A 27804-nucleotide genomic window follows, 5' to 3' on the forward strand; every position below is an offset into this window, starting at 1 on the left:
TCATAATCGTTATCATGTCTGCCAATAGACGTTCACTGCAAGGCACTGGGGCTTCGAAAAAATATCATCATAAAGACCGATTTTTCCCCGGCCGTATCAAGAGACATCTCGCGGTCTTGACAGTATCGTATGACCACCTCGTAAAGGACTTAACCACACCGTCAAGCGGTTCGTGGTCACCACTTCCACGTCCTCGAGTTACGTCGGTGACCTTGGTTCTACTGCGGATCTCTTAATTTCTAGGGAAATTCTGAACATATCCCTCACCATTGCTCTCTGGCTGAACAGTACATAATCCATCATTAAATCATAATCCTTTTAAATCTTTTTACGATTTTTAGCTTGATATTACGTCAGTGCATTGCAATCAACCTACACCGTGGTGATAATAAGGTTTTGAAACATATGCGTACAATAAATAATTTACATTGTCAACAGGCAAATATACTTGTCTGTCCACGAGGAGGACGTTTTGGTTCTATTTCTAGCATCTGATTATACATAAGCACTTCTTGTTTGCGCTGAAGCCTATATTTACTTAGATTAAAAAAAATACGTTGGCGCCAGATGGCGCTAATGGATAGTTTAATTAACGTTAGTATTGCAAATATTTAGAATAAATAACCTCCGTTATGTATACAAAACTGGTTGTGTTATAAATAAACTGATACGTAAGTTACGGATGTAAGAAAAAGTTAAAATTTGTACACCTGTTTCCACTCACTCTAAAGTGATCACTCTGCGTCCTCTGCGTACCATAATATCACATTGCGATCGCCAACCCGCCTGCCAAGAATGGCGATTATGGTATATCCTCCCATAGATATCTTTGGCAGAGGCCTATGTCTACGGGTGGCTACTAGGTCAACAAATTCTCACAGTACAAAGTCTGCAGGGACAAATAGTAAACAAAAATTTATTTTGATATGTACTAGTCCGAATTATGAAAACGCCTTTTTTCTTACTATTTTATTACGTTATTATTTCTAAGACACTCATTTTTGAATAAGTTGTACCACATACATTAATTGACTGAAAATGAGCTTAAATATATTCACCTCTTTAAAACCTTCGCACCTATAACCAATCACCTCGTTAGTCTTAGTTTCTTTTACATATTAATTTGTGTAAAATTAAACCATGGTTTTTGCTCAACGATGTATTTGGACTTACGCAGCCAGATAGGTTAACAAGCCTTCGGAAAGGTTGCATGCGATTTCTCTGCCGGCACAATTTAATTGATCACCTCTCACAGAGCGCGTGTGCACGTGTGCAAAAGCCTAAGTTCCGAGGTAGTTAATTACCATTACAATCGTCGTGGGTTAAGGGATATTTATTATGTTTTCACGGCTGAATATTTAAGTGCGCATGACGTCGTAAACACCGTAGCGCGGTTGCGGTCGTATATTCCAGCGCGCTGCTCGATCCTTATAGAGAGCGCCTACACTGTCCAAGAGACCTCACCCGCATCCTTAATCTTCCTGTGCAATGCGTTTACTTTGCATTAACAACATATTGTCTGATTACTGTTTAGGTGTCGGTGTAATATTAATACGCGCTGGGGGCTACTATTCTCCAGTATAACGACCACCACCGTCCACCCGGGTGAACGACGGATGCTCACAAAATTATTTATATATTTGACAGCCAAGGGCCTGATCGCGTTATCTCGTATGCATAACACAATGTGATTATTTAATCTGCAAAATTAATGCACGTGTTGTTGCCTTTAAATTTTAAACTTGGCGCCAACAAACTGTCTAACCACATGAAATCAAACTTAATTATTCTTGTCAATATGCATAGTATAGCGTATAAGGTATTATCCTTCAGTTAATATTATCTCCATTCTTTATGTTTTACGAGTCGAGATTCTGAGACAGTATGTATTAGTACTTCCTTACACCAGTATTTCCTTGCAGAACTAGGATACATACAGCAGTTATACAAAATGCCTATTAATTATAACTTTGCTTTTCATAATCATGTAGCGTATATATACTGGCTATCGAATGTCCGCATCGTGTTGCCCGCACTGCCTTTTGTAAGCATTTTATAAAATTTCTTGGTAATTTTTAATAAACCAAAAACAGTGTGGCCAAGTTTTAGTATTTTTTAATGAACGCACTTTCCGCCCGACTTCGGGATGGAGTTTTGTTACTTTCGTTCTTAGCTAACGTCTATTCGGCAAAAGGGACATTCATACAAATTTCCAGTCTTCCAGCATATGGTTTCACAGATATCGTAATGAGTCTTTTATTTATATTTATTTATTAACTATCCGCTACTTATCCTTCCACAATTTCCAAACTATTATTGTCTGTAAGATATTGCCTGACCGGTAAGACCGCCTGTTGTGCATTTTTTTCATATTAATTACGCATATATATGTTTCTTTTCTAACGTGTAAAATCAAGAGTGTTAAATAAACATAGTAATAAATATAAACCTAATAATATATAGGAATAAAATAAATAAGAATAAGGAAATTTAGCTAAAGTGTCCGGTATTGTTTAAATTACTCATAAACTGTAGCATAAACATTAACTCGCCGATGGACGTAAACAGGAACAGAGAGTTGTAGGTCACGCTAAAGTCACGGACTATCTGTATCTTGAATATTAAGTCAGTGTTCCATCAACCCGTTGGTTCCTCAGGGGCTGTCCAATGGAAGCGGATTATTGTAAACAAAGGATGTGAAACTAGCAAACGTAGTGCACTTACCATAGCTTGCTCGATCTTGTTGTCGATTGCCACGGCGCTAGTACCCGACGCGCTGTGAACAATGAGAAGATTTCAATTAGCGATACGAAAAGTACAAGGTACAGTTTCTTTCGTGAATGCTGTGAATTTTCATAAATACGGTAGTTTCTTGCTATAAATATTCAACATACACAAATATTAACATGAAGTTGCCAAATTTTTATGTGGAATTTATATCAGCTTTCATTGGATTGTAAAAATGTAAAAAGGTTTGATTCGCGGATCACCTAGTGGGTATGCCGCTAAATAGGTTGACCGACGAGAGACATACTCAAGGTGGCAGGAAGTCACTGATTGCGAGCAGCGCAGGTCCGGTCATCATGTCAATCTTTCGGGGAGGTCTACGCCTTACAGCGGGCGACTATGGCCTGGTATGATGATGATTTGTTCACAGAATTGTATTCAAATCATGTACGAATTTATAGATAGGAAATATGCGTAAACATTAAACATCGTGTATGCGTCATAATTATATTATTGATGAAATCATAAAATTGTACGGTTCGAATATGCAAGGTCACATCCGCTGTCCGGAACAAAAATTCGCTTTCGTCGATATTACGCGTTACGAGGTAAATCGATTAAGCGTTGACGAATGGAATGACTTTTCATCGATACGTGTAGGTGTCGAGTACAGGTGCGGACCGAAAAATTTTTAATCGGAATGCGTGTATAATAAGCCTTATCGAATGTATTCATGATTATAAAAGCCATAAGAAATCTGCGCCTTAGTTAATTGCCGTGGAATGCATTTGCGTACAAGTATGTTTTGTAATGTGAAAGGGAGTTGCATCAAAACACCATAGCCATTAATGATTGCTTAAATGTATATATACTTAGACGGACGGCTCAAGGGTAAATGTCCAGCGATTGCTGGATGGATGATTACGTTAATTAAAACGTTATTTATAAGACTAAAGCAATATATGTTTCTACATCGAACTAGTAGGTCACACGAATGTACATATACTTTTCATAAAATAGAGCTGATTATTCAATATACAAAATTATGAAACGCTCAAATGAAGTAAGAATCTAATTAAAAAAACGAGCAACTCTAATTTTTAATTTTGTTACAGATGTTCTCAACAATTTTATCAAATTAAACGGTTCGAGAATTGAAATTGAACAAAACAATGATTGATGTGGAGCACGCGTTGTTTCAACACGCGCCGGCTGCGAGTGACGATACAGTCTACTTAGCGTCAGGCCGAGACGCAGTTACAGCGGACTATTGCCGGACTTATCCATTATGATACAATCTTCCCCGTAATCATCCGGTAGCCAGTATGTGGCACGACGTACGGCCGCGTACTTGACTTTCTCCGGCCTCGGATTCCGTGTCGCGTCAATGAGGTGAGCAGAGCAGCGTCGGTTGGAGCGACGGCGAGCTCGCGGATCGATTTCGACCAGTCCATTACTGCACTCTCAGATATTAAATAACGGCTCACGGCTCGCTGCACAACCTCCGATTCGGGATCATCGTGTAAGCCGCAACATAATGAGACAGTACATGACCGTACAACTTAGTGTTCGGTGTATTGATTTTAAATTTATAAGGCGACATTAAAAGAAAAAAGCAACTTTCTCTCGCTGGAAGTAAGCAAATTGAGTATTGATGTTACGTAAGATGTTGACAGCTTATCGAGGCGAGGGAAACTCGATCAGAAAAGCAGAGTTTCGTTAACGATATTTTTGAAGATTACAAGCCTCCTTTTTAAAATATAATCGACAGAACGAAGACGTAATAACAAAATGTGATTTCAAATGTGACTTTTGCAAGAATGCTATTTAATTTTGACCCTGCTGTCAAATGAAATAAAACAAGAAGAATGATTAAGTGCATTAGTTGAATAAAGGCCATTATAAATTAAATTGAATCACATTTGTTCTCATGTTCTGTTGAAATCGAAAACCACGCAAATTAAAATCCTTTCAAATTCATCAGTCTTTGCGAAATTATACGAGCTATAAAAACTTGACTGGCGTGACTTTCAAGAGAAATACGTGAGAGAACATTTGTTGCCCAATATATCTCCAGGTGGTCGAGTTAACGAACGTCCAACATCGGGATATCTAGCGACAAAGTGCTTGAGAAAGTCATCCTTGGAACAGATTTGCTATATTTCAGACACAGGGCGACATGATTACAAGATAAAATATTATAACTCTTGAAATAAATTCCCAGAGTATTGTCACGTGCAAGGCAAAAGTTTAAGCAGCGAACTAGTAGTGCCCACTGTGAGACGTTTTGTAAATATGAGATGCCGGCAAACAAAGGTTAAGATAAGGGTGTAATTGCGACGCACGTGCATCCTTCACAACAGAACAAGGGATTCTATTTAGTAGTGTTGAGTAGAAACCAGCTGAACAAAGAACCGCTATCGCTGCTAACCTGCGCTGAAAAGTTCAAAGAACTGCATCTCTTTGAATAACACAAAACACAAACAAGATATAGAGTGGTTCTGTATACATTTGGTTCACTGTACTGGCTTTTGACTGAAATAGCTTATGACAATTGCAATAAAAGCATTGACGGTGTACAAGTTAAAAATGTGCTTTAAAAATTTATATCATTTTGTAAATGTAAAAATAGCGTCTAAAGATGCCAAAAGAAGTATGATGACAGAATGGAAACATTAAATAATTTATCGAGGTGTTTACGTTCGCTTATGATGACTGGATCAAGTCCAGAATAACATCGACCTCATAATAGAATTCGGCTACGGGCGTTGAAATCATTCTGTAACATATAATAAGATTTAATAGGGAGCGCGGGCGCATATATATCTTGTGTACAGGGATGATTGATTGTAGGTGTAAAAACTTTTAGTGACAAATGTGTAGCTCATTTGCTGTCAATGTATATCCTTTTTACGTTAACAAAATTAAGATTAGTAAAAATCAAAATCAATTATTGTTGTTAATTGAACTTATTGGCCTGTCGCTCTTCAATATAAAAATGTACGCCTGATTTTTGCTTTATAGTTTTTACACGTATAACCAATCAACCCCTATATTAGACGTTCCCCGTCCGCTTCGCGTGGCCCGCACTAGCTTTTGTAGTTGTTATTTTAAAATTCATTCTTGATAATTTTTAACATGACGAAAATAACTATTCTGGCTCAGTTTTATACCTGTTAGCGCTGTAGATAAAAATTGGCATAGTTTTAATAAACGCATTCTCAACTCAATGGAATATCACAAGATCCATTCTTAGCTGACATCTACTCGGTAAAAGGAACATTCTCAGTAAATTTCAAGTCTCTAAACTGTATGGTTCCAGCCGACTTAAAGAGTCAGTATAATATAACATAAATGTTTAAAAATTAATATTTCATACTTTACATTTGTTACAATTATGCATGCAATACAATACGATCTTCAGTATTTTGTAATAATTTATTCACAAAACAAACAATCGTTTAAAAACTTCCATACATATCCAATGATTATCATGAATCACACAATTGTGTATACGAAACAATAGCACATAGAAAACAAAGGTCACGAAATAAAACTGCATGTTCATCAAAATTTAGTAACTGAATTACTCATGCGCCCTTTATATTGTGACGGGTTATTTGACCACTTTTCGTGCGCCATATACTGGATGATTGGTTATAATTGTAAAATTTTAAAGGGCTGTGTAGTAGTAGCTCATATGTTGTCTATTGACGTACGGTACGGTACAATCTATCAAAAAAATGAATGGTTTAAGAAGTAATAAATAAGATAACGATTAAAATATAAATGTATAAAATAAGAAATAAATATAAGAGATAAAAATAAGAATCTTTTTTATCAAAATTTAGATTTACTACTTATTAAAATTCATTAATGTCCCTTAGGCCTGCCAGAAGATATTGGGCCTATCGTTCCGACTATCATTCCAATAAAAATAATGTGATATAATATATTCTCGCTATGCAGTGAGTGAATGAGCTATACATTCACACCCCTTTAAAGTTTTCACAGCTATAACCAATCATATGTATAAACCTAGCACTAAAATCAATAAGGGTTGATTTGAAATTATTGATTTCGTAGTCGAAGCGAAGAACATATGATTAAATACAAATTAATATGTAAACCAATAAATAACGATATCGTTGCTGTGCAGTGAAAAGCGTATACAGTTAGTTATCTCGAAGCGAACGGGCTGCCAAGTACCGAGGTCGTTGAAGGCAAATCGACACAGTACGCGGGTGAGTAGCTTAGTCGAGTTTTAGATATATTAAAGTTGACGTGATCATAAGACAAAAGAGCCCAACAGCAAAATTTGCTACTATTGTATTTATCACAAAACGGATAAATAATATCCTGAGAATAGCTGTGTTATAAATGCTTTAGCTATGCTACGCAACTAGGTAGTTGCGAGTAGCTGTACTAAACATGGCGATCGCATCGCCGCAGAGCAATCGGGCGCAAAGGACATTGTCGGTGGGACACATGAACACGCCGTATGGAGTTACGTTTTGCGGGTCCTGGTCACGCGAAACTGTCACGCAACGGTGCTTTCCCTGAGATTTAATAAAGCCAGAATCAGTTATGAATGGTTTAATTAAAAGCTGAATCGGTAGCAACCAATGTCTTATGACCGATATTAAGGTTTTTAAATGAAAGCAATCGTATTCAGATAATTCTTTTTATGCATATGAGGCGAAAAACAGGTATGTCAGCTTTTTAGTAGAAAGTATTTATTATTCGCGTGCTTCGACGACTATCAAGAATTTATCAATTTATAAGTGATGTAAGTTTATTAAATTTACATGATACAAATTTTAGTCCTAAAAATTAACATTGTAAATATAATCGGGGCGAAGGCTTTTAGGGAAAGTAAGCGTATATGTACGTCGCAGAAAACTTCAAACGAATGAAGATCAATGTCGCAGCGGGCGGAGCTTTTCGAGGTCAACACTCGCGAGGGAGACATATAAGATATGATATTATATGTAGAAGATTTAGTGTTTAGTGCAGCGGATCGATACAGCAGCAGTCAGGCGATAGAGACGCCTAGGTTCAATAGGCGGCGCTGACGTCAGCCAATGGCAACCGTTCGTCTGGCTGCAGTCGGAACACGTCGCCGTGAAACCTTCACCGACTTACCGGTTCGGTAATTAGTTAAACTTTAGTGGCTTTAGAGGCGTCTCAATATTATCGCGATATATAAACGAAATGGTACAGACGAGTCTGCATTGCGCCATAGAGTAGAAACAAAGGTGAATGCGGAAAGGCTGTACTCACACTGGATAGAAGTAATCGATGTACTTGACAACGACTTCTCTGAGCAAATCCTGTTTGTTCATGATTGACGAGTAGGTCCCACTGATAAGTTTGGTTTGCATGGTGCCCAGCTGGCCTTGCGGCGGCGCGAGGCGGGACCTGCGGGTCCCGGGCGTCGGGTTGAGCGGGGCCGTTGTGATGTTTTGTGTGCCGCGAGCGTTGTGCGTGTCGGAGGTGGAGTTGCAGTGCACCGGGCGGCGTGGTGGCGCGGGCGACCGGGGCGACGCGTTGCGGCGAACTGGGCCCAGCGCCGGCTCGCGCGGGAGGGGATGCGAGCAAGTGGCGCGCGCACGCCGCTGCCTCTACTACGGGGTTACGATGGCGCCTTGAAACACCTAGGCAACGCTTTTGCGACACACCCGACCGTCGCACTTTAGAGCGAGTCAATTCGTAGCAATCGAAACGCGCAATGGATGCCGCCACAGTTCGCTTTGTATCACTCTATCGTTTAGGTTCAAGGCTGACCAGATTTTTTGTTAGTCTTGAGAGAATAAACCGATGAAAACAGACGCCGCTTAGTTTTGCAGCAAGTCCAACGCTGTGGTTGCATTATTAACCGACAAATAAAACAGAAACAAAGGCTCTTGGATTCGGAATACAAATTGTTTTCATCTTCGTCGTTAACGATAACCTTAATCAAATCAAAAACCTATGATTTTCTTGTTAAACGATGTTTAAACAATTCCTCAGATTTCTTTACCGTTTTAGATATACTTTGTAACTATTTTCTGTCGATTTCTTGAATACCTTTCACCTTTTTGATTTCGTAGAATCCCAGGTAGTTAGGGTTTTCGACCAATACAGGATAAAATAGGACGATCAAAGAATAAGAAATTGATCTGTGCACAACCATAACGTTGGATACGTAAAGCGCGGACTCTAACACAATGTATAAATATACTTTTATTTCGATTTTAGTGATCAAGCCAAATTACAAGTACTTTCTTTTCATAACGAAAGAACTTTTGGTAACATTAAAAATAATGTAACTATAAGTAATGTAAGTAACCCTTTAAATTGCAGAGGGAAACTTAACGATCGCGACATGAATTGCAGCGTTCGACTGGCATGCGACTCGCTCTCAATGAGGCATTATTGCCAATGAGACGGCTAGACTACATGAGTGTCATCAAAGAACAATCGCTTCTATTACAGTCAATGTTTCCTCGTATTGTTTCTGGAAGATTCCATCCTTTTGAAAGGGCTGAAAACTAACCCCACAACTTAAAACTCGTATGAATGTATTATTATTCGCCCTAATGGGCGGTGCTCGTCGGTAAGTAGCAATCATTTGAACGTATTCCGTGAAATTACTTTTAAAGAAAATTATGTTCACGATCGTTTTTGACTAACAAATCTAACAAAAGGAGAAATCAAGAATTGTAGCGCCTAAATATTGCTTAGATTGATAAATCACATCACATCACTTCTAAAGTAAGTGAAAATTAATGCGACATTTTTGTGTACTGCAGAAAATAAACAGTAAATTCCATAATTATGTCAATACTTTCGTAAATATTAAGACACATTTATTACTAATTTTTTTTTCAACAATCCACGCATTTGCATTTATTATAAAGGCATCAACTCTTCAGATCTGTGCCGCAACTTCTCGTTACTAATAATTGTCTCTAGTTTCATTTCCTCACCGCACTCTATTTCAAGGCCAAGCAAGGTCGAGGGTAACATTTCACGCTCGACGTTGAGCCAGTGAGGCTTTACAAAGAAAAGAGGTAATAAGGCTTATGTAAAAAGTATTGTAATGTATTCCACTTTGCCGCATTCATGGGGTTTTAAGTCTTTTAGCACTGATATGATATGCCGACTAACGACGTCATCAGGGCGCAAAATACCTAAACGGATTTGTTGGCTTGGGCTTCAGTGTTCATTAGGTAAACGCAATGAAGCCATCAGAAGATGCCCTGAAGAATAGTACAAGTGTATTTATATCAATGCTTAGGACTACTGAATGAAATGAGTACGATTGCTTTGCTTAAAAATTCATGTTAGTATACGAAACAATATTTTTTGTTGTTGTGTGCTTTATAAACATTGTATTTCAAACGTTCACGCGAAGTCTCTCTTTAAAGTTTACAAAATCTTTATTCAGCTGAGAAAAAAAATAGATACGAAACTTTAAAATATATAGACATCCAAAAAGCTTCAGTTGAATAGAAAACCTGTGAAAGGTAACAAGGATACAACTATTTGAATTTTAGCCACTAAAAAAATGTAATACCGACTCATCTCATAAAATTCTCTGTTGATTTCGTCGCTTTCTCAATAGTTCCATTCGGTTTATATTCGATATTCGCAAGTTCGACCACCATTTTTCATTTGGTAACTACTTCCGACTGCAAAAGTCCCTCTTATTAGTTAAGGTTTATTAAGATTATTCTTCTAAATACATGAAAGACAAATTTTAAGAAAATCAGTCCCATTACGTGTGTTTGCAGTCTTTGAATATTTTTAATCTCCCGAGTAAGGATTTGTATAATTATTGTACTATACATTTAACCAAGTTCTGCAAACAAATTATCATATTAACAGGCTGCGAGTTTATTATTAAATAATTCAACATAATAAATTAAACGTTATCTGAGAGGCTATTGCCATTTTGTACCCACGAGTATGTGAACTATTATACTGTACGTGTATAATTTATGTTGTAAATAACGTTTTAACATATATATTTTAATGTATATGGGGTTTTTCAGCGATTTGCATTATTTCTCGCCACAACTCAAGGGTTAACTGATATTAGGTATTTATTAAACTACATCATTTTTCTCTTTCAATAACTCATAGTGATCATTTGAGTACGTCATGAAATTAGTGTCAAATGAACTTTATTTGATAGAATGTTAGGTAGACCACGTGACACGTGAACAAATTATTGTGTTACATTTTTTAATTCAAATAAATTTAAAATGAACCCATATTGATTTGGGACTATAATTCTTTATAATACGTACAATAGCGACTTCATACTTTACTCAGCGTAGATAAAATTCCTCTTAAAAAGATGTTGAAAAGGTTCAAAACAAAGCGGTACATGAGTTGTTACAGCAACTTTGTTGGCTGTAGTTCAAGGTTGATAAGATTTCGCTCGTAATATTGTTATGCGACTTGAAGAACTCAGGGTGCCACCTCTCCCGATAGGTTTATTGAAATGTTGACGCCCCGAGTGTTGAAACGGGTGACTTACGGGCAATTAAATTCTATATACAAAATGTAACAGTGAGTCTTGTATATTTAAAAATATCATGACAAAATCGTTTAACTTCCTAGACGATGAGACTTTTTTAAAGTATATATTTTCTTTCCTTTCTATTTTTATGTATTTATAGTAGTGCAGCTGTCCCAAATTTTCACAGTTCAGTGGGTCGACCGGTAGTTATTTAATTACCAATCAATCTGCCTTTTACCCTTAATTTAAATATTAAAAAAATGAAAGTTTCACTTGTTTAGACCACGCCTTATTTTTAAAATATAATGTTAATGTCTCTAAATTATGCTTTAAGTAATAATAATAAAGTGAAAACCAAGGAGGTCATTTAGCAGTATTTGCAAAAAAATCCTGTTATAGTCTGAATGATTTTTAGGTGATGATAAAATTTGGAAATGAATTGTCCTGCTACTGTGTAATAGATAAAAAGAGCAGAAAAAAGTCTGAGTTTTAAGCGCGTTTAATTCTATAAATTCACCACTTCAAAGCTTTTACACTTATAATAAATCCTTTAAATTAACAATATTGTCGAACTATGGCAAAACTAATGAAGTGTTTTACATATTACAACGCATAAGTTTTCCTAATGCCAACTTCTTGCAAGATGAGAACAGTAAATTATGGCATCTCGCAAAAACCCCGCGTTACGAAACGCGTTACATGTGTGCCCGGGTCGGTGAACATAATAAAAGTAGAGATAATTTCGTAACGGACGCGTGTTCGTAAACAATTCGGCGTGCATATATTTAGTTTCCGCGATGTGAGTGTGTCCACCTGCGACGCCGCGGACACACGACACTGGGCGGCATTAGCGCTGGACGCAGCGGTTTGCGGTTAAATTATATAAATTGTGATAGCCTTGACGCTTTAAATACGGACGGACTAGAGCGCGGACGTTGTGTTAGTCGTTTAATGTGTTGACAAGTAGTGCGCACCGTTTGTACTGGCTTCCTACTTGTTGGACCGACGACGTAGTCAAGGTCGCGCAAAAGCTGGATGCGTAAGACTTATTGTAGTGGCGATCTTTGTAGTAGGCTTATATCTAGCAGTGAGCGTCTGTCTGTCGACATGATGATGATAACGATTGGACTATATTATTTTTACAATAGTAATCCTTTTGTGTTAAAAAAGATTTAAACTGATTTGACAGTCGAAAACATGCCTGCTGGTTGTGGTCAGTTAAGTAAGCGTGAAAGATAGGTAATATTTTGGCATCAAATATTTTGAAAGTAAGAATACTCGAGTCACACGTGGAACTTGAACAATGCTTGCTTTATATCTCAGCACTCTGAATAACTTAGCTAACAATTTGAAATGGAAACTGTGTATAAAGAAACGAATAAAGCTTAAAGATTATTATGTTTTTACAAAAAAAAAAAAAAAAACTACTCTTCAATATGACAACGTGTGTAATGGGCTGGAGAAAATGAAGGTGAAATAATAAATCATCATAATCATGACAGCGGACAGACGCCGACAAGAAAGCATAGGCCTCCCCTAAAAGATCGCCATGATGACGGGTCTGGCGCTGCCCGCATTCAACATGGAGGTCTACCCACGCCGCAGTCAACCGGCTCGTGGTCAGCACTAGAGAACCTTTCGGCATCAACGTTAATAAATATAAATAATGTATAAATGCCGCCTCCAAATCAGAAAATTCAATTAAATTGTTGGACGAATGTAAACAAATTGTAGACTTTCCGCAAGGTGTTGCGATAAAGTAATTGATCATAAAATTTTCGCCGGCGAAAGAAAACAAATAGCTGTAAAGCGATGGAGCGGCGTGTTATGATCACGTAACGTACGTGCTGTTGATGTGTTGCAAACGCTAATGGCCGCGCTTTATGACACTCTACGAGCGGCGAGCTTTGTTCCTTTCCATCCGGTGACATCATCACAACATCAACTACATGCTGTTAACGGTGCACGTGCTCAGCTAATGATGCATTCAAGGTCCGGCACCTAAGGGCTAATTATAATAGATTGTGGCATATTTACACAGCTAGATAAAATGATGCATATTTTATTAATTTATCACACTGAAGGGCAAAGGTAATCATCCGCAACAACACGCGGCAATAACTGCCTACGAACGAATTAAGGTTCTTTCTTGTAGATTTAATTACACCCTTTTGATTCATTCTAGGCACGCATTAGTACCTTAATACTGGTGAATACTGTCTTAGTATCTTCCAAGTACAGCTGTTATGGGTTACATTTTATTTATAATGATTGGATATGGGTAAAAGATGAATGTATAGTTCATTTGCATATATAATTATTGTATGGTGCACGCTATCGAAAAATCAATGGTTTAAAAAATAATAAGCAACCTATAGATAATATAGTAAGAAAATGTGTTTTCAAAATCCCGATTACTATGTAGTAATTTAAAATATTTTAGTATGTACTAAAATTAAGTATTGTTAACTGTATCTGCAGGCTATTTACTACTAGTGCTAGGTGTTGGCTTGTCCGCGTTCTAAAAAATAAACTATTATTATATATATTAACGTGATCACCTGTTGTGCTTTACACATGCTGATTGGAAATAATTGTAAAAGCGTTGAAGCTTTTTTACTGACAAGTGAATGACACACGTGTTTAATGCTTTCATAACTATAACTAATTGTCCCGTATATGCAAATTAATATCGTTCCTTATGACGCCAAAAGGTATCGCAACTTCTTCGATTTCTTTTAATCCCTCCTTACTTTGAAAATTTCTAATCCTAATTAACCAACATATAATAAAAATAACCTGTATTTACCCATTTAAAGCTTTTAAATCCATAACCAATTACCTTGTATACAAATTTGTGAAAACGGTAATATGGGAAAAGAGAGCCTATTACAAAGCTCAATGTTATGCCATCCATATCAATCAGTCAGTAAATGCCCGCTTTTTCACGATAAAAACAGTTACGAATAATAGGACAGAATGCAACACAATGATCAAATTGCTAATGAGGATATAGAGAACGGAAATTAATGTACAGAACCGCGAGAATTCAAACCGGAGCGCGCTCGTCTGTGGACGCTGTCAGTACTGATAAATATAATTATACATGACGACCAAGAAGCTAATGAAAATTAAATTTATAAGCACAGTCATAATAGATTTAACGGTACCGTTGAACTGTCCGGTGGGATTAAATATAAACTCGTCTTACAAAACTTTCCGATGGCACTTCCGGTGAGATGCACAGTAGAAAGATATTAATAACACTAAGCCCAGTCGATGCTTAACAAGGGCAGGATAAAGTAATTTGATTACTTCTTTAAGAATCTCAGGACAGACGCTGGATGCAGGCCGCTTCCAACCTGGCTCTTAAGGAGTCTATGGGAGAGGCCAATACTAGGATGTAACTCCAGCAGTGGACGTCTTACTGTTATGATAACAGTGATTTGAAAAAAATAGAATATTTTGTGTGATCTCGATACTTTTTTTTTTGTTTAACAACACCCCATGGAGTTTGAATAGACTTGTCTGTTCATTTGTTTTATACATCACAATGCAAAGACAGTGGGTTTTGCTTTTCATGCGAGACACTATGTAATAAATTATTAACCGTAATCATAAATACTAAAAATTAAATTACATAACAATGCTTTAAATTCGTCTTGATTCTTAAAGAGAGTGAGAAATATTTTATAAAACACAGTTGCGATGGCAATTATTGTCAAACAATCGTGTATTTAAAATCCATTACAGAGTCGTATGCCAGAAATGTACACTCGACATCAATCGAAACAAATTATTATTAAACCTCTAATTTCGACACAGAGCTTAAGATTGATGTTGAAAACTTTCTAAAAAGTATTTCATTATTACGGCCCGTGTTTACCGATAACCGATTTCTCCATTTATACCATGGCGACGATTAGTTTCCAACAGAGGGCATAAAATCAAAATTATAGCTTCTTAATTAAAGTTATCTTGACTTACTTGAAATCATCATCTCTCATTTACATCTTTCATATTAATTAAAATAGAGATAGATAAAGATAATTGCCAATGACGCTTCTGTTACTACACTTATAACTCCTAACTGCAATAATTAAAAATGTCAAATGGTCATAGGAACCTTAGGAGTCTTTAAAATAAACGGAAACCTAACCTGGTAAGCGGCTGCCTGCTTTATATGTTAACCTGGTATCGACAATATTTGATGAGTTTGAATGTTATCATTAAACCTGTTTTTCTAAAACGACTGACCAAATTATGTATCATTACTTTAGTTATTACTCGCCGCCAACGCAAAAACAAAAAAATCTTTATAAATATCCCTTTAATTATAAACTACATATAAGAAACAGCTTTGTACGCAGTAGCATGTATCGTGGATGACGTCATATGTTTGATTGCTACAAACAAAAAAGGTAGAAGAGATTATGTGGTTTTTGCCGCTTACTGCAATTACAAAGAAATTATCTTTGTTATAGCATTATCGAGTAAAAAACAGATAATAACCGGAATCAATACTAATGACAGGTACAATAATACGCAACGTAGATGCGCTGACGTCATTACATTAATACACTGCTGTGATAAGGGACAAAGGCTGGTTGCTCGCGTGCCGAGGATCACGTAAACGAAGCCACAGGCTTTGTATCGAGTCTAGCCTAGCATTATCAGCTTTGTGATGTTCTCTCTGTTGATATTACATTAATACATTTAAAGGGGCTTATGGTTTTGGAGTAGAGACCTCGAACCGGCAAACGAAGTGTAGGACAGCTGAACCATACGACCTTATTAAGGTTGTTGGGAAAACATGATATAATCCGCTTCCAACTTATAACAAATATGGGAGAAGCCTATGCTTAGCAGTGGTCGTCCTTTGGCTAAAACGATGATGAAGATAATGACCTGATGAAGGAGCAAAAGCTGTATATCCGCGTGCTGAAGATCACGTTAACAAGCGTAACAGGCTAAAAATGAGTTCTACCTAGAATTATTAGTATTATAATATTCCCACTGTTGGGACACAAGCCCCCTAAGAGACTTGGGAATGTAATTCACCATTCGCCCAATACGAGTTAGCGGATATCATATATCTTTAGGATTTTGTACTGGGATATACTGATGTGTTTACGTTTGCCGGAATTGAAATCTTTGATCGTAAGTCATTATTATCCACTAAGCTATTACTGCTCGTCTAATCGAGTCTTAAGACTGTTAAAGAGATATTACTTAACCCTTACATAATCTTTCTGAGAATCTTGGAAGTAATTCTGTATTATTATATTTTCCTACAGGATGTAGACAAATATCATTTTTAATGTTTTTCTAGCCATAATGTAATTAGTTTAATGTACGTACTTCATACCTTCATATCTTAATTAAATCTCGCTTTATGAGCGAACATGTACGATAAGATTTTAATGAAATTTTATCTCGATATACATATTTTTCTACTATCTACAAGTCATGTCGAAAATTGTAAAATTCTTTTAATAAACTAAAAATATATATACAAGCATTGTTTAATATACAAAAAAAAATGTTTATTAAGTTCATCAAATAAATCTTACGGTGTTTACTAAAAAGGAGCGATTTTAGCTTTAAAATAATAAAGTGTATTTACGAATATTATCATTTGCTACCTAAATTATGGCCAACAGTGTGTACCGATGTTTGTCATAATCTAAATTGTTTTAGTTTGATCAGATATTAAATGCTTAGTGATTGAATTTTAATATTATATTTATAAGTTATATCTTTATATAGGAGGTTAAATTTTTATAAGGATACTCTTTTAGCTTATTACTATTGATGATAAAATAACAACACTTTATTTGTATGGTAATATGCAGATTCTTGAAATTACAAAAAAAATTAAATTGCACAAAGTAGTTTTATTTAAAGTTTATTTGTAACTTTCTGTGCAAAATAAAACTAATTATTGCAAATTGTCATTTGTGTTACATACAGTGGCAACGTATTTGTTTATATACATGCACTGCATGCGTACACAAGCAAGATCAAGAGGGCAATTGATATAAAACAAATTAACATCACAACTTCTTCGTATATATTTTTTTTATCTAGATGAAGAAATATGGACTTCAATCGGACACTAACAATGACTGGCGCCAGTGTTTGTTTCTTCTGTCTTCACCTGCTACGCTACTTTGCATTGATATTTCGAGAATGTATCTTCGTATTGTTTACGTATGATTCTTTTTTAAAATAACAAACGAATTGTTTTGTGATCATAAAATTGATCACGCTATTCGTACATACATAAGTTTTTAGTAGTTTGGTGTAAAAAGATCTTTTAATATACAAAGTATGAAATAATACGTGGTAACAATACAGTCTGTTGTAGATATTCACATTTGTTCTTGTACAAGCTATAAAGGCTTCTATTTAATTTAATTCTAGCATATGCAGAGCAAACTGAGCTTTCATTGCGTTCAAAAACCGAAAGGAGCCGTCTCAAGTGACAAGTTCCTGGCTACATTCATTGCCTCAATGAGATGTAAGTTGAATAAATTGAAATTTCCGTTAGTTTAAGGTCGTGCGACGGCAATGCAATACAGATTAAGTGGCTCTAGATTAGTAACGAGATCGCATTCTATAATTTTTAAAGTAGTCTTTAAAAGCTATGAACTATTAATTACAAATTCAAAATGTCTTTATTAAGGAATTTGCATGCACTTTTGAATCGTCGATTATTATTATATTTAACATGATAAGCAGTAAGCAGTAATCTGATAAGATCAGAAGAGCCACCCAGAAACTCAACAGGTGCTGTTTTACATGGTATTTAACAATTACAACATTACAATGTCTATAATGTAAATGAATCAACAAACCAAGTTCCACACATTTCGATCAACTAAACTCTTGAATACTATAAGATTTATTTAATAACATACTTTTATTTTTGGATTAAAACTAAGAAAAAGAAGGTCTAATATATCTCGTGGACCTTTATTGTATATGCGCACATTCCAGTTCCATGAAAGATTTGTTAACGTTTTTACAGTAGGATTTACGTTACAAAAATATTGAGTACCACATAGAAATAAAACTTGTGACATTGTGTGTTTGAGACGATAGATGCCAAATGCTCAGCCAATAAATAGCAAGAAATTGAAAACGGAACTAATAAACATTAGCTGCGGTTGACTAAATTCAGATCATGATCGCAAAAATAAAACATTTAACGAAACAATGTAAGCTTACTAAGAAAACTGAATCAAATGTTCGTATATTTAAAGTAAATTATTATTTATGACACATAAAATATAGGCTATAGTAATTTATAGCTTATATATTAGCTTAATATTAGTAGCTTATAACATGTACAGCTATACCAATTAAATAAAAGTTAAATACCATTTAAATAATAAAAAAATTGCGAGTACATAGTGCCTTTTCTTATACACCGCGTTGCCATGGCAACAATTTTTAATAATCAAAACTTAGATTAAAGCAACGTTTTCAAATAAAATAAGTCATAGGATATGAGTGATCTTGCTGGTATCTGTACCGTATCACATGCCGATAGCGATGCTAGATAATAACAAGCACTTCATGTACGATAATCAACGATAATGTTCACGAGTAAGATTAATGATATTTACAAGGATTTCATTTTTCCAAAGAAGGAAAAGCCAAACCTAGAATGAGAATTAATTGCACGGAACTTACGAGCACCACGTGTTTCTGCGTGCAAAAGTCGATCTGGGCGCGTCGACAGTTGTTGACTTTGGAGCCGTGTCTTGAGGTAAGTTGAGCTTAAAGCCCGCAATAGACTTTCGTCTTTTCGCAGCGAGGGCGCGCGCCGCCAGGTCCGAGCTGTGCACTTGGTCGGGAGGGGACGAGGCGTGCGAGCACGTTCTCATGTGCGCTTGCGCCGTCGCCACCTGCAGCAGCTTACTAGATAGGCTCCGACGGCCCAGGGCCTCGCACGTCGCGCACCGTCCGTCCTCCATGAAGGTCCTCGTGCGTCCGAGCCGGCCACGCCGCGGGCACTGAGCATTTATTGTTCCCAGCGGGCTGAGCGACTCTAACTGATGTCATCCGACGAGCGACACACGCGTTGCCGGTCACGCACGCGACTCGTAAAAGTCAAGACTGCGTTTCGTCCGACCGTGAAATCGATCGATACACGAACGAAATAGGCTTAATGTGATAATGGGAGCGCGATAACAAGTACACGCGAATAAGTGTGTTGACCTAGAACATGGACGTAGCACGGCTTCAGGGCGGCGACGGGGAGCGACGGGGAGCGGCGGCCGTGCGCGGGCGGCTCGGCGCGAGCGACTGCCCGCCCTCACCACCGGCCACCCCGCCGCGCGCCGTAATCCGAACACGGCCGACCATATCGATGTTTGCGGTGAGTCGGCGTGAGGCATCGTGTGACTTGCGGTGTCGGCCCACAACGAGTGCCACGTGATGCTCATAGCTAGCTAGAGTTCACAAATTCCTCTGGAAATAATCCAGAAGATCGTTACAAGCGATTGCATGATGTCACACCATTAAAATTATAGCTTGCTGTAAGATTTACACCTAATTATTGCAATTGCCAAGTACCGACTGTTACGATATCTGCAAATTCTCGTTAAGTCAAACACCCTCCAACACCTAATTAATAAATGTATATTGGAACAGTTTGTGAATAAACTTGTGCCTATAAAATAAATAAGACCACTAGACTTAAGTTAAAAGAACTAGCTCCGTAATATATGAATTAACTAAAAATTTACTCATTAAAAATTGAATAATCCTTTTTCCGACGAGACACTGCCGTACAGGGTTATTATACGATAATTGTTGTTTTTAGTTATCGCAATTTTTAAAGATAAAATTTTAAATCATATGAATGAAAAAAATATCGCTTCATTCAACGGAGCGTCTTAACGGAATAATAAAAAATATCCTGCTTTTGGTTTGAAGATACCCTAAAATCAGATCAATTTGAAAAAAATCGTTCAACTGTTACTTTAACTTTTCTCCTTTCTGTCTTAACGATAATTGAACAAGAGTTTTCATTAAAAGATTGGTATAGTAATATGTTCACAATACCATAAAAAAGTAAAAAACGCAGCTACTTTTACTATATAAATATATGTACGAGTCGATCATTTATCTACCTGGTCAATTAAAAGCCATAGCAACGCGTAATGCCATTTCATATGCCAAAAGCGAAAGGCAGACTGCCATCGCTCACCGCAAATAACGTGATATGCTGGCCCCGCGTCAACTCCGTCACCCTCTGACACGCCCCGAAACACTTCCGACAATCCGAACGCAGTGTAAACAAGTATAATTAGATGATCATTGCCTGCTGCTCCAAGTATTTAGCTAGCGGAATACTGAACTTGAATTCCCTTGACAGACAAAAATATCTATGCTTGGAATTTTTCTGCGCGGCTAGAATCAGCAATATGAAGATCCGTAGACGAACGAAAGTAACATAGCGAGGCGGATTGGCAAGAAAATTGGGAGTGGGCAAGCCCATATAGGGTGCGCAGGTTGTGGTAGGAGGCAAGTGTCTAGCAGTGAACTTCCCCTGGTTGAAATAACGATGAAAGAAGAATATTTTAAAAGTTAAAATGAAACGCAAAGCCTCAAAACGGTACCTCGTATGGTTTAATTATTAGTATTATATAAGTAAAATGTAGTTATTTTTAAGTACTAGCGTTTATTACCTGGTGAGTTCATTGTCTTTGTTATCTACTTAACATAGGCTTTATAAACAGATAATACAATAACATTGTTTCTATATTCTTTAACGACTGATATTGACTATTTTGTATATTTTAATCTGGATTTTTCTTACGTACTCTACAAGTACTTTAAAATATGAGGTCTTTAAATCCGAATCATTGAACTTATTGGAACCACATTATTTATTTAGGACTGAACTGCTAACTCTTTAGTAATCTAGAATTAGCGAGAGAGCACACAAAGGTTTAACGAAATTTGTTTTAAGTATCCCACCCAAAAACATATTTCTTGTGAGTACAAAAAATAGGTATAAATAAAAAAAAATACATTGATTATTTGTATCGATTTTGGATCATATGTTATTCTTTGTTAGTACTGTGGAAACAGTCGTTTAATCACTAACCTGTCAAGGACTATGCTCATGTGCCTATGAAGGTTCGTTTTGAGATCCCGCCTCGAATACTGGTGCTGTGTGGGCGGCGGGGCCGGCGGTGGGCCGCCCATCGGTGCTCGTTTACCGATGAGCACCTTTAAGTCGGCCATTAGCTTTTGCACCATGCGGACGCGACCTTTACCCACCACACACCACTAATACTGTTAAGCGGAACTCTAGCAGGCTACCACCGCCGTGACAAGAGCCATCGGAGAGCGCGTTGCATTTAAGAGCAACGTGTCATGCGCACGTGATTGCTGTATGGCTGTCGATATCGATACGGGCGTCTTTACAACACGCAAGCGGGCACCGCACTGTCCGCTACCGTCCAACGCTTTGACCTCGCCTCTTTTTATAAGTGCGCGATGAGCGCGCAAGGTAGTGTATGACAGACAAAATAAATTTCGTGGTTATATTTAGACGAGATCTCTTACTCCCGCATGGATATCGTACAGGAAAAAACCGCGAATTACTATCAAAATAAACACGAGCGATTGCGAGCAGTTTCGGAAAGTTGGGCGAAACAATTGGTTAATTAGCATCGGAACGAAATCTAGGTCGATTGCAGCGCATCAGGGAGGTTACCGTACGAAATAGGGTCACGCGAGTATTGTTCGAGTGTACGAGAGTAGAGCTAAATGGGACGCTCTTACGCTTCAGAATTCATATCTGTTCAAGGACATATGCGACATACGTGCAATTATCGTTGCAATGTCGGAGGCAGGAAATCGACTAAACTAATTATACGCAAATGAAACTAGAAACAACATCGAAGAGCCCTTGGGAAACCAAAAAAAATACGCTAAAGCTTTGAAAACTGAACAGTCCATGGCACCTAACACAGACAAGAAGTGTGCACAGACAGGCGCAGGAGATCATCTTAAAAGATTGCACGATGAAAGACAGAAAAATTCTCGCTGCTATATTTTTTTAGTTGTTATTCCGTAACTTTATTGTAAAACATTCTAATATCCAGTACATTTAAGACTTATATACATAGATACAAATTTAATCAAAGAAGTGACGTCAACGAGAAATTACTAAGCAGAGTTTAGCATAAGAGATACAAGAAAAATTGTTCAACCAATTTTAGTTCATATTATACTATAAAAATAAACACTTCATAAATTATTCAGTAAATGTAAAATAATAAGCACCAAAAAACGAATTTTTGATTATTAGTATTACATGCAAGTGTAAACCAATTAGAAAAATTCGATGCTAGGCTTCTTGATGTTACTCATTGTTACAATATCTGTATTACTATTCTTTATACACAACAAGGAAGGCAAACGTTTCGTTCTGCGGTGCAAAATTTTTGGAACGAGTTAAAAATCTGACCGATTTTCGTAATTGCACGTCTGTATACAGAACCAACGTATGTGCATAGTGAACGAGGTTGCGCGACGCGTCTCGGAATACGAAGAAATAAAAAGATTAGCATGCAGCAACAATTGGCCGATTATATAATAGTGACACAATGTGCTTTCCATAAATTAAATTGGTCATTTCAGGTTCCGAGTCGCACCACAACGCACCGAGCCGCTAACGGACTTTCTCCGAGTTGGAATCAAACACGACGGAGATTAGATCGGGATTATCGGAGCGTAATCGACGGACACTGAGACTAATGCTTCCGACTTTAACACAATGCAAAGTGGAAGTCGCAAGCGATTTCCTTGCTTCTTCGCAAACTGTTTAGCTCGACTAATCGACGTGCGTCCAAGTTTGTTTATGTACACTTGGTTTGATCTGGTAGATTTTTTGAATAAAGGTGCACGGTACATGGTTCTGTTTTTAAATAAACAGTCTTTTCAATCCAGTGACATCTAAGGTCGGACCTTGCCAGTAAGAAAGCGGAATTCGAAATTTTCAATTATTACTGACAAGATTGATTTTGCAATTTCAAGTAGTATTGAAGAGATTTTGATAAACATTTAGTCAGTAAATAGTTACAAAAGGTTCCATACTCCCAAAGACAAACCATAGCATTTGAAATCGTTTTGCTGTACCTCACCACAAAAATTCGCACAAAGCTTGGTGTGCGTACGCCGTATAACTTGATGACAGTACAATGAAGGTATTAGCGGACACGTACCCCATTCATAAATAAAAAGCTTTGGGAGTTTGAAAACGCGGAAGCTTGACCTAGTTTCACGTGGCAGGTCACCCCGCTCGATAGTGTGTTACTTACAAATGGTATCTCAGCCTGTCCTCCAGGTTGCTGTTGGTGCAGGTGGGAGTCCGCAGGTGCGGTGCTGTGGTCACTTTCGCGGTTTTGAGCGGCGTTAAGGGGTACGAAACGTCCACCGCACGCAGAGGTCGCGTAAACACTGAGTATGCGCGCGTCCCGCGTCCCTGTTCCCGGCGTCCTTGCGTGAATGGGGTGATTTCGTAGGGTGGCGCCATAGCAGCATGTAGTGGTAAAGCGTCAATCAATATGCAAGATGTGATCCCTTGTTAAACGACGAGCTGTCGGGCGCCAGTTATCGAAACATGCTGGGACTAGTTCAAATAACCTTATTGCGCTTTAACCTTTAAGCAATTTTGCATTCCTGACAGTTTCAAGTACTTTTATTTTTTGAAATCCATCGCGTTAAGTTTTGTTGTTCTAATTTTTCTAATAGAAAGTTTTCTTTATAGAGATATTCGCTGGTATGGAAAACAAAAATTTTCAGTAACAACTAGGTGAACAGAATTTTTAAATAATTATCGGTGATATGTAACAATAAAACAATTAGCAATGATTTGACATTGTCAAGTAAACAAGACGTGATATAAGGAAACACGCAAACAATATTTAGGTATACAAGATATTGTCTCTTGGTTTCAGGATCATAACAATAGTTTTTTGACTGGTGACAATGTCCAATATAGTATTTAAGACAAAACCACAGAACTCCAATATTCACGGCATCTATCAACGCGACGTGGTTTTTTAATTTCGTTCAAAATGTGATTCAGAATGTGATTCATCTACCGGAAAAGCTTCCTAACCCTTTTATGATTAGAACTCATACATTGTTATAAGCAACTAGCATTGGGCTAAATTTAAATGGCTCAATTTGCTGGTAGGTAAATCTGTTGTTAGATTGTTATAATTGCTGCACAACTTCTGTTAATTTCAGAAGTCGCTGATGAAGGGCGTCCCTCACGCAAATCAATACTAAAATTAGTACAGTACACACAGTCACGATTCAGGTTGTTGAATCAGTTCGCAACACCAGCACGAGGCAAACCTTTGTCACCTAATGACTAACTAAAACCTATTTATAATGAAGCTAAAACTTATTTATTACACAAATTTTAGGCTGCCGATAATTTGAGAAAAGATGTCAAACGAAAAAAGATTAGTAGAGTTCAATTTTTAAACTTAATATATTTTTTCTTAAACTGATCAGTTCTAAAAACTTTCAGTCATCAATGTCCACACAGCGCAAGACAATGTTAAATAAACTAGATTTTGTGTTTTACTTTTTGAGGCCAGTTAACTTCTTTTTCTAGTTACAGGTTAAAAAAATCAAACTATGTCAAGTAACATAATTTACAGGATGATTGGTTATAGATACATAAGCTTTCAAGGGATGGAAATAATAGCTTATTTGCTTTCAATTAATGTATGGTACACTTCATCAAAAAATCAATGGTTTGAGAAATAATAGAAGATAATAAAAAAATGAGAAAAAGCGTGTTTACAATTCAGATCCATATATTAAAATTAATTATTGTTTACTGTCTTTCCCTGCAGGCTTTGTACTACCAGAAGTTATAGGTCTTTATGTACGGCGATTAGAAATAGGCGCTAAAGCTTCTTGCTTACAAACGACCTATGCATTAGCCTCGTATATATATATATATATATATTTTCATCTATATATATATATATATATATATATATATATAGATAGAAAATCTAAAGACGTAGACTTGTAAAGACACGCAACAGGTTCGCGTATGCACATCAGTGCAGAGTGCATATGCAATAGACGTTGCGCAAAGGCAATTTTTATCCCCTCCTTATCCTTTTCAACTTTCTACGCAGCGTTAACCGCTATAAACGGAGAAATAATGCGATGGTGAGCGCGATAAGATCGGTTTCGAGAGAATTGTAAAAAACACTGAACGCACACCGGTCGGCTGCAGACGCCTCTTGAGGTACACTACAAAAACGTCTACTATATACCTGCTTCATAGAACGGTTTGTTTGGACCCGCACATTAATGAACTCATCGCGGAAACCATCACGAGTTTTATCTTTAGTAGAAGCTGTACATCTTTATTTAACAGGAAATTAAGGTAGAACAATTAAACAACAAAGAGTACATTGCATTTAATTAAATTTATTACCATTAAGTCGGAGTACTTGGATGGTCTATAGATCTTCAGTAATTATAATTTCGAATTTCCTGTTAACTTAATTGACTTTTGACTAGAGTTTTACGTATGAACATCCTCGAATTTGTTTTTCTTATGATTTAATGTAAAAGGAATTTTCAATAGTAACTGTATAGTTTATCGGCTTTTAAAATCAATCTAATCTAATCTCTAAACTAGCCATCAGCATAATAAAATAGCCCTACAATAAAATAGCTGTAAAGAAGTGGTGTTATTATCAATATAATGAGTCAAATTACTGTTTAGATGTTGCCGACACGATATGCCGTAATGGTGCGTATGCGCGGAGAATACGTGCCACAGCCGCGTTATACAATCGTAACATGTAATGAACGCAGCGCTGTCGCCAATGCATCGCAGCGACACGCAGCGACTCGCGGCTGAGAGTGTTTATGCGGATACGTCAAATAGTCATATAGTAAAAGACCGATGTCCATTAAACCCGTGTGCGACGTAGTGCCACAGTCACTTGCGACTCGCAACGCTCCTCTCCTAATTCTGATACAGCTAAAGGTCTTCGAAGAAAAGGTTCATACTTTTCTCCGACAACCGTGTAGATACCAATAACTTAAAACAATACAATAATACAATCACATATGACGCGTTTTCTTTACTTATTATTTTTTACTTATTCTTTTTATTCTTTACTTATTATATATTTACTCGCGGGTCAAAATCCTTGAGTCTGTCGAAGCTGTAAAAGCCAGAAAAACTACTAGCGACCAATACCAATCGAATATAGCCAATGAATACACTGGCAAAGACAATCGATTTCGAAGATTATTAATTTTGTGATTAGGTGTTACTCAATGTTTACCATTCAGAACAAAACTGGATTTTATATAAAATATAAGATCGCTGTTGTATATTATATATGCAGGATGTAGGCCGCTTCCACACGATCCTATTGGAATACTATAGGGAGTCCCATGCCCAGCAGTGGACACTTCTTACCGCTGAAATTATGATGACGATTGCTTGATATTAACTTGATAGTCTAGGATTAAAAACGTAATAAGCATAAGACTTGAACCAATCCATTCCAATTCGCGTGGTGGATAACAGACAGTACTTGTCCTTCAGAGCTAAATTTAGGAAAAAACTTAGGACAAAAGAGACGTAATCAATTCAGGTTATTTGCTTTCTGTAAGCGTAAAAATTATAAATTTGTTGGCAGAAGAGTTTGTAAAATTTTTATTCGTTATTTATATTCTTTCACATACGACATTATTTTGCAGATATTATAAACGCTGATGCAATAATTTATTAAATAATAAAGTTTATTTTGTACTAGTTTAGTGTTTACAGCTCTATAAACATTCCTATTTTAGATACATGTAAATTTATTTAAACAATAGATCTTATTTTGTTCATTAAATCACATTTAGAATCTAAAATTTATTGTATGTAAATTACATGATTCGTTGATTACATTTATGCTTTTATCAATTGGTAAGAAAACAATAGAGCGATGCAAACTTAAAGTACATCGCCTTATAAGAATGTTTAAAAAAAAATAAAAGTGAAAATTTTAGATATTTAGATTTATTAGTATTTAAAAAAGCAAGTGCAATAAAAGCTAAGCTAAAAGCATTAGTTTAACAAAATATGAAATGTTAAAAAACTGTTTCGAAATTAATATGTACGTATAAAAATAATACTATTAGTGTTAAACGAATCAAATTTTAGATTCAAAGCTGACATGACATGATAGAGCTGATAAAATGATTAAAACATGACAAGTCAGGCCGCTGAAAGTATCTCCAGTGGAGATTGATACGGTGATTAAATCAGAAAACGTGCCATTGATGTTATCAACGGCCAGTTGGGTAAGGTGATATGAACGAACTGTGCGGTTGGATTCGTCTTATGTAACTGCAATAAAAAAACTTGGTCCTTTACGAGGCGAAGTAAACATAAGAGAACGAAGTGGGTTGTGTGAAATTATTAGTTACGTAGTGAAATCGACGGGTATTAGCGAGTAGCCATTAGCGTGAAATGAAATAAACAAGGG

The 27804-nt window shown here is 36.7% G+C and overlaps 1 protein-coding gene across 2 annotated transcripts in view; it reads right to left on the minus strand.

Moving 5' to 3' along the window:
• Nucleotides 1–27804, minus strand: part of LOC137927112 (protein bunched, class 2/F/G isoform-like) — a 156181-nt gene that overhangs the window by 15501 nt on the left and 112876 nt on the right. For both annotated transcript variants that reach the window (XM_068770912.1, XM_068770911.1), the window contains one exon: nucleotides 2725–2776. In XM_068770912.1, coding sequence (XP_068627013.1) covers nucleotides 2725–2776 — 52 coding nt within the window. The remainder of the gene's footprint in view (nucleotides 1–2724; nucleotides 2777–27804) is intronic.

Source organism: Battus philenor, unplaced genomic scaffold (assembly GCF_028537555.1).
Source record: "Battus philenor isolate CCGP_79_NKW_IND1 unplaced genomic scaffold, ilBatPhil1.0.hap1 SCAF_3, whole genome shotgun sequence".
Taxonomy (NCBI): domain Eukaryota; kingdom Metazoa; phylum Arthropoda; class Insecta; order Lepidoptera; family Papilionidae; genus Battus; species Battus philenor.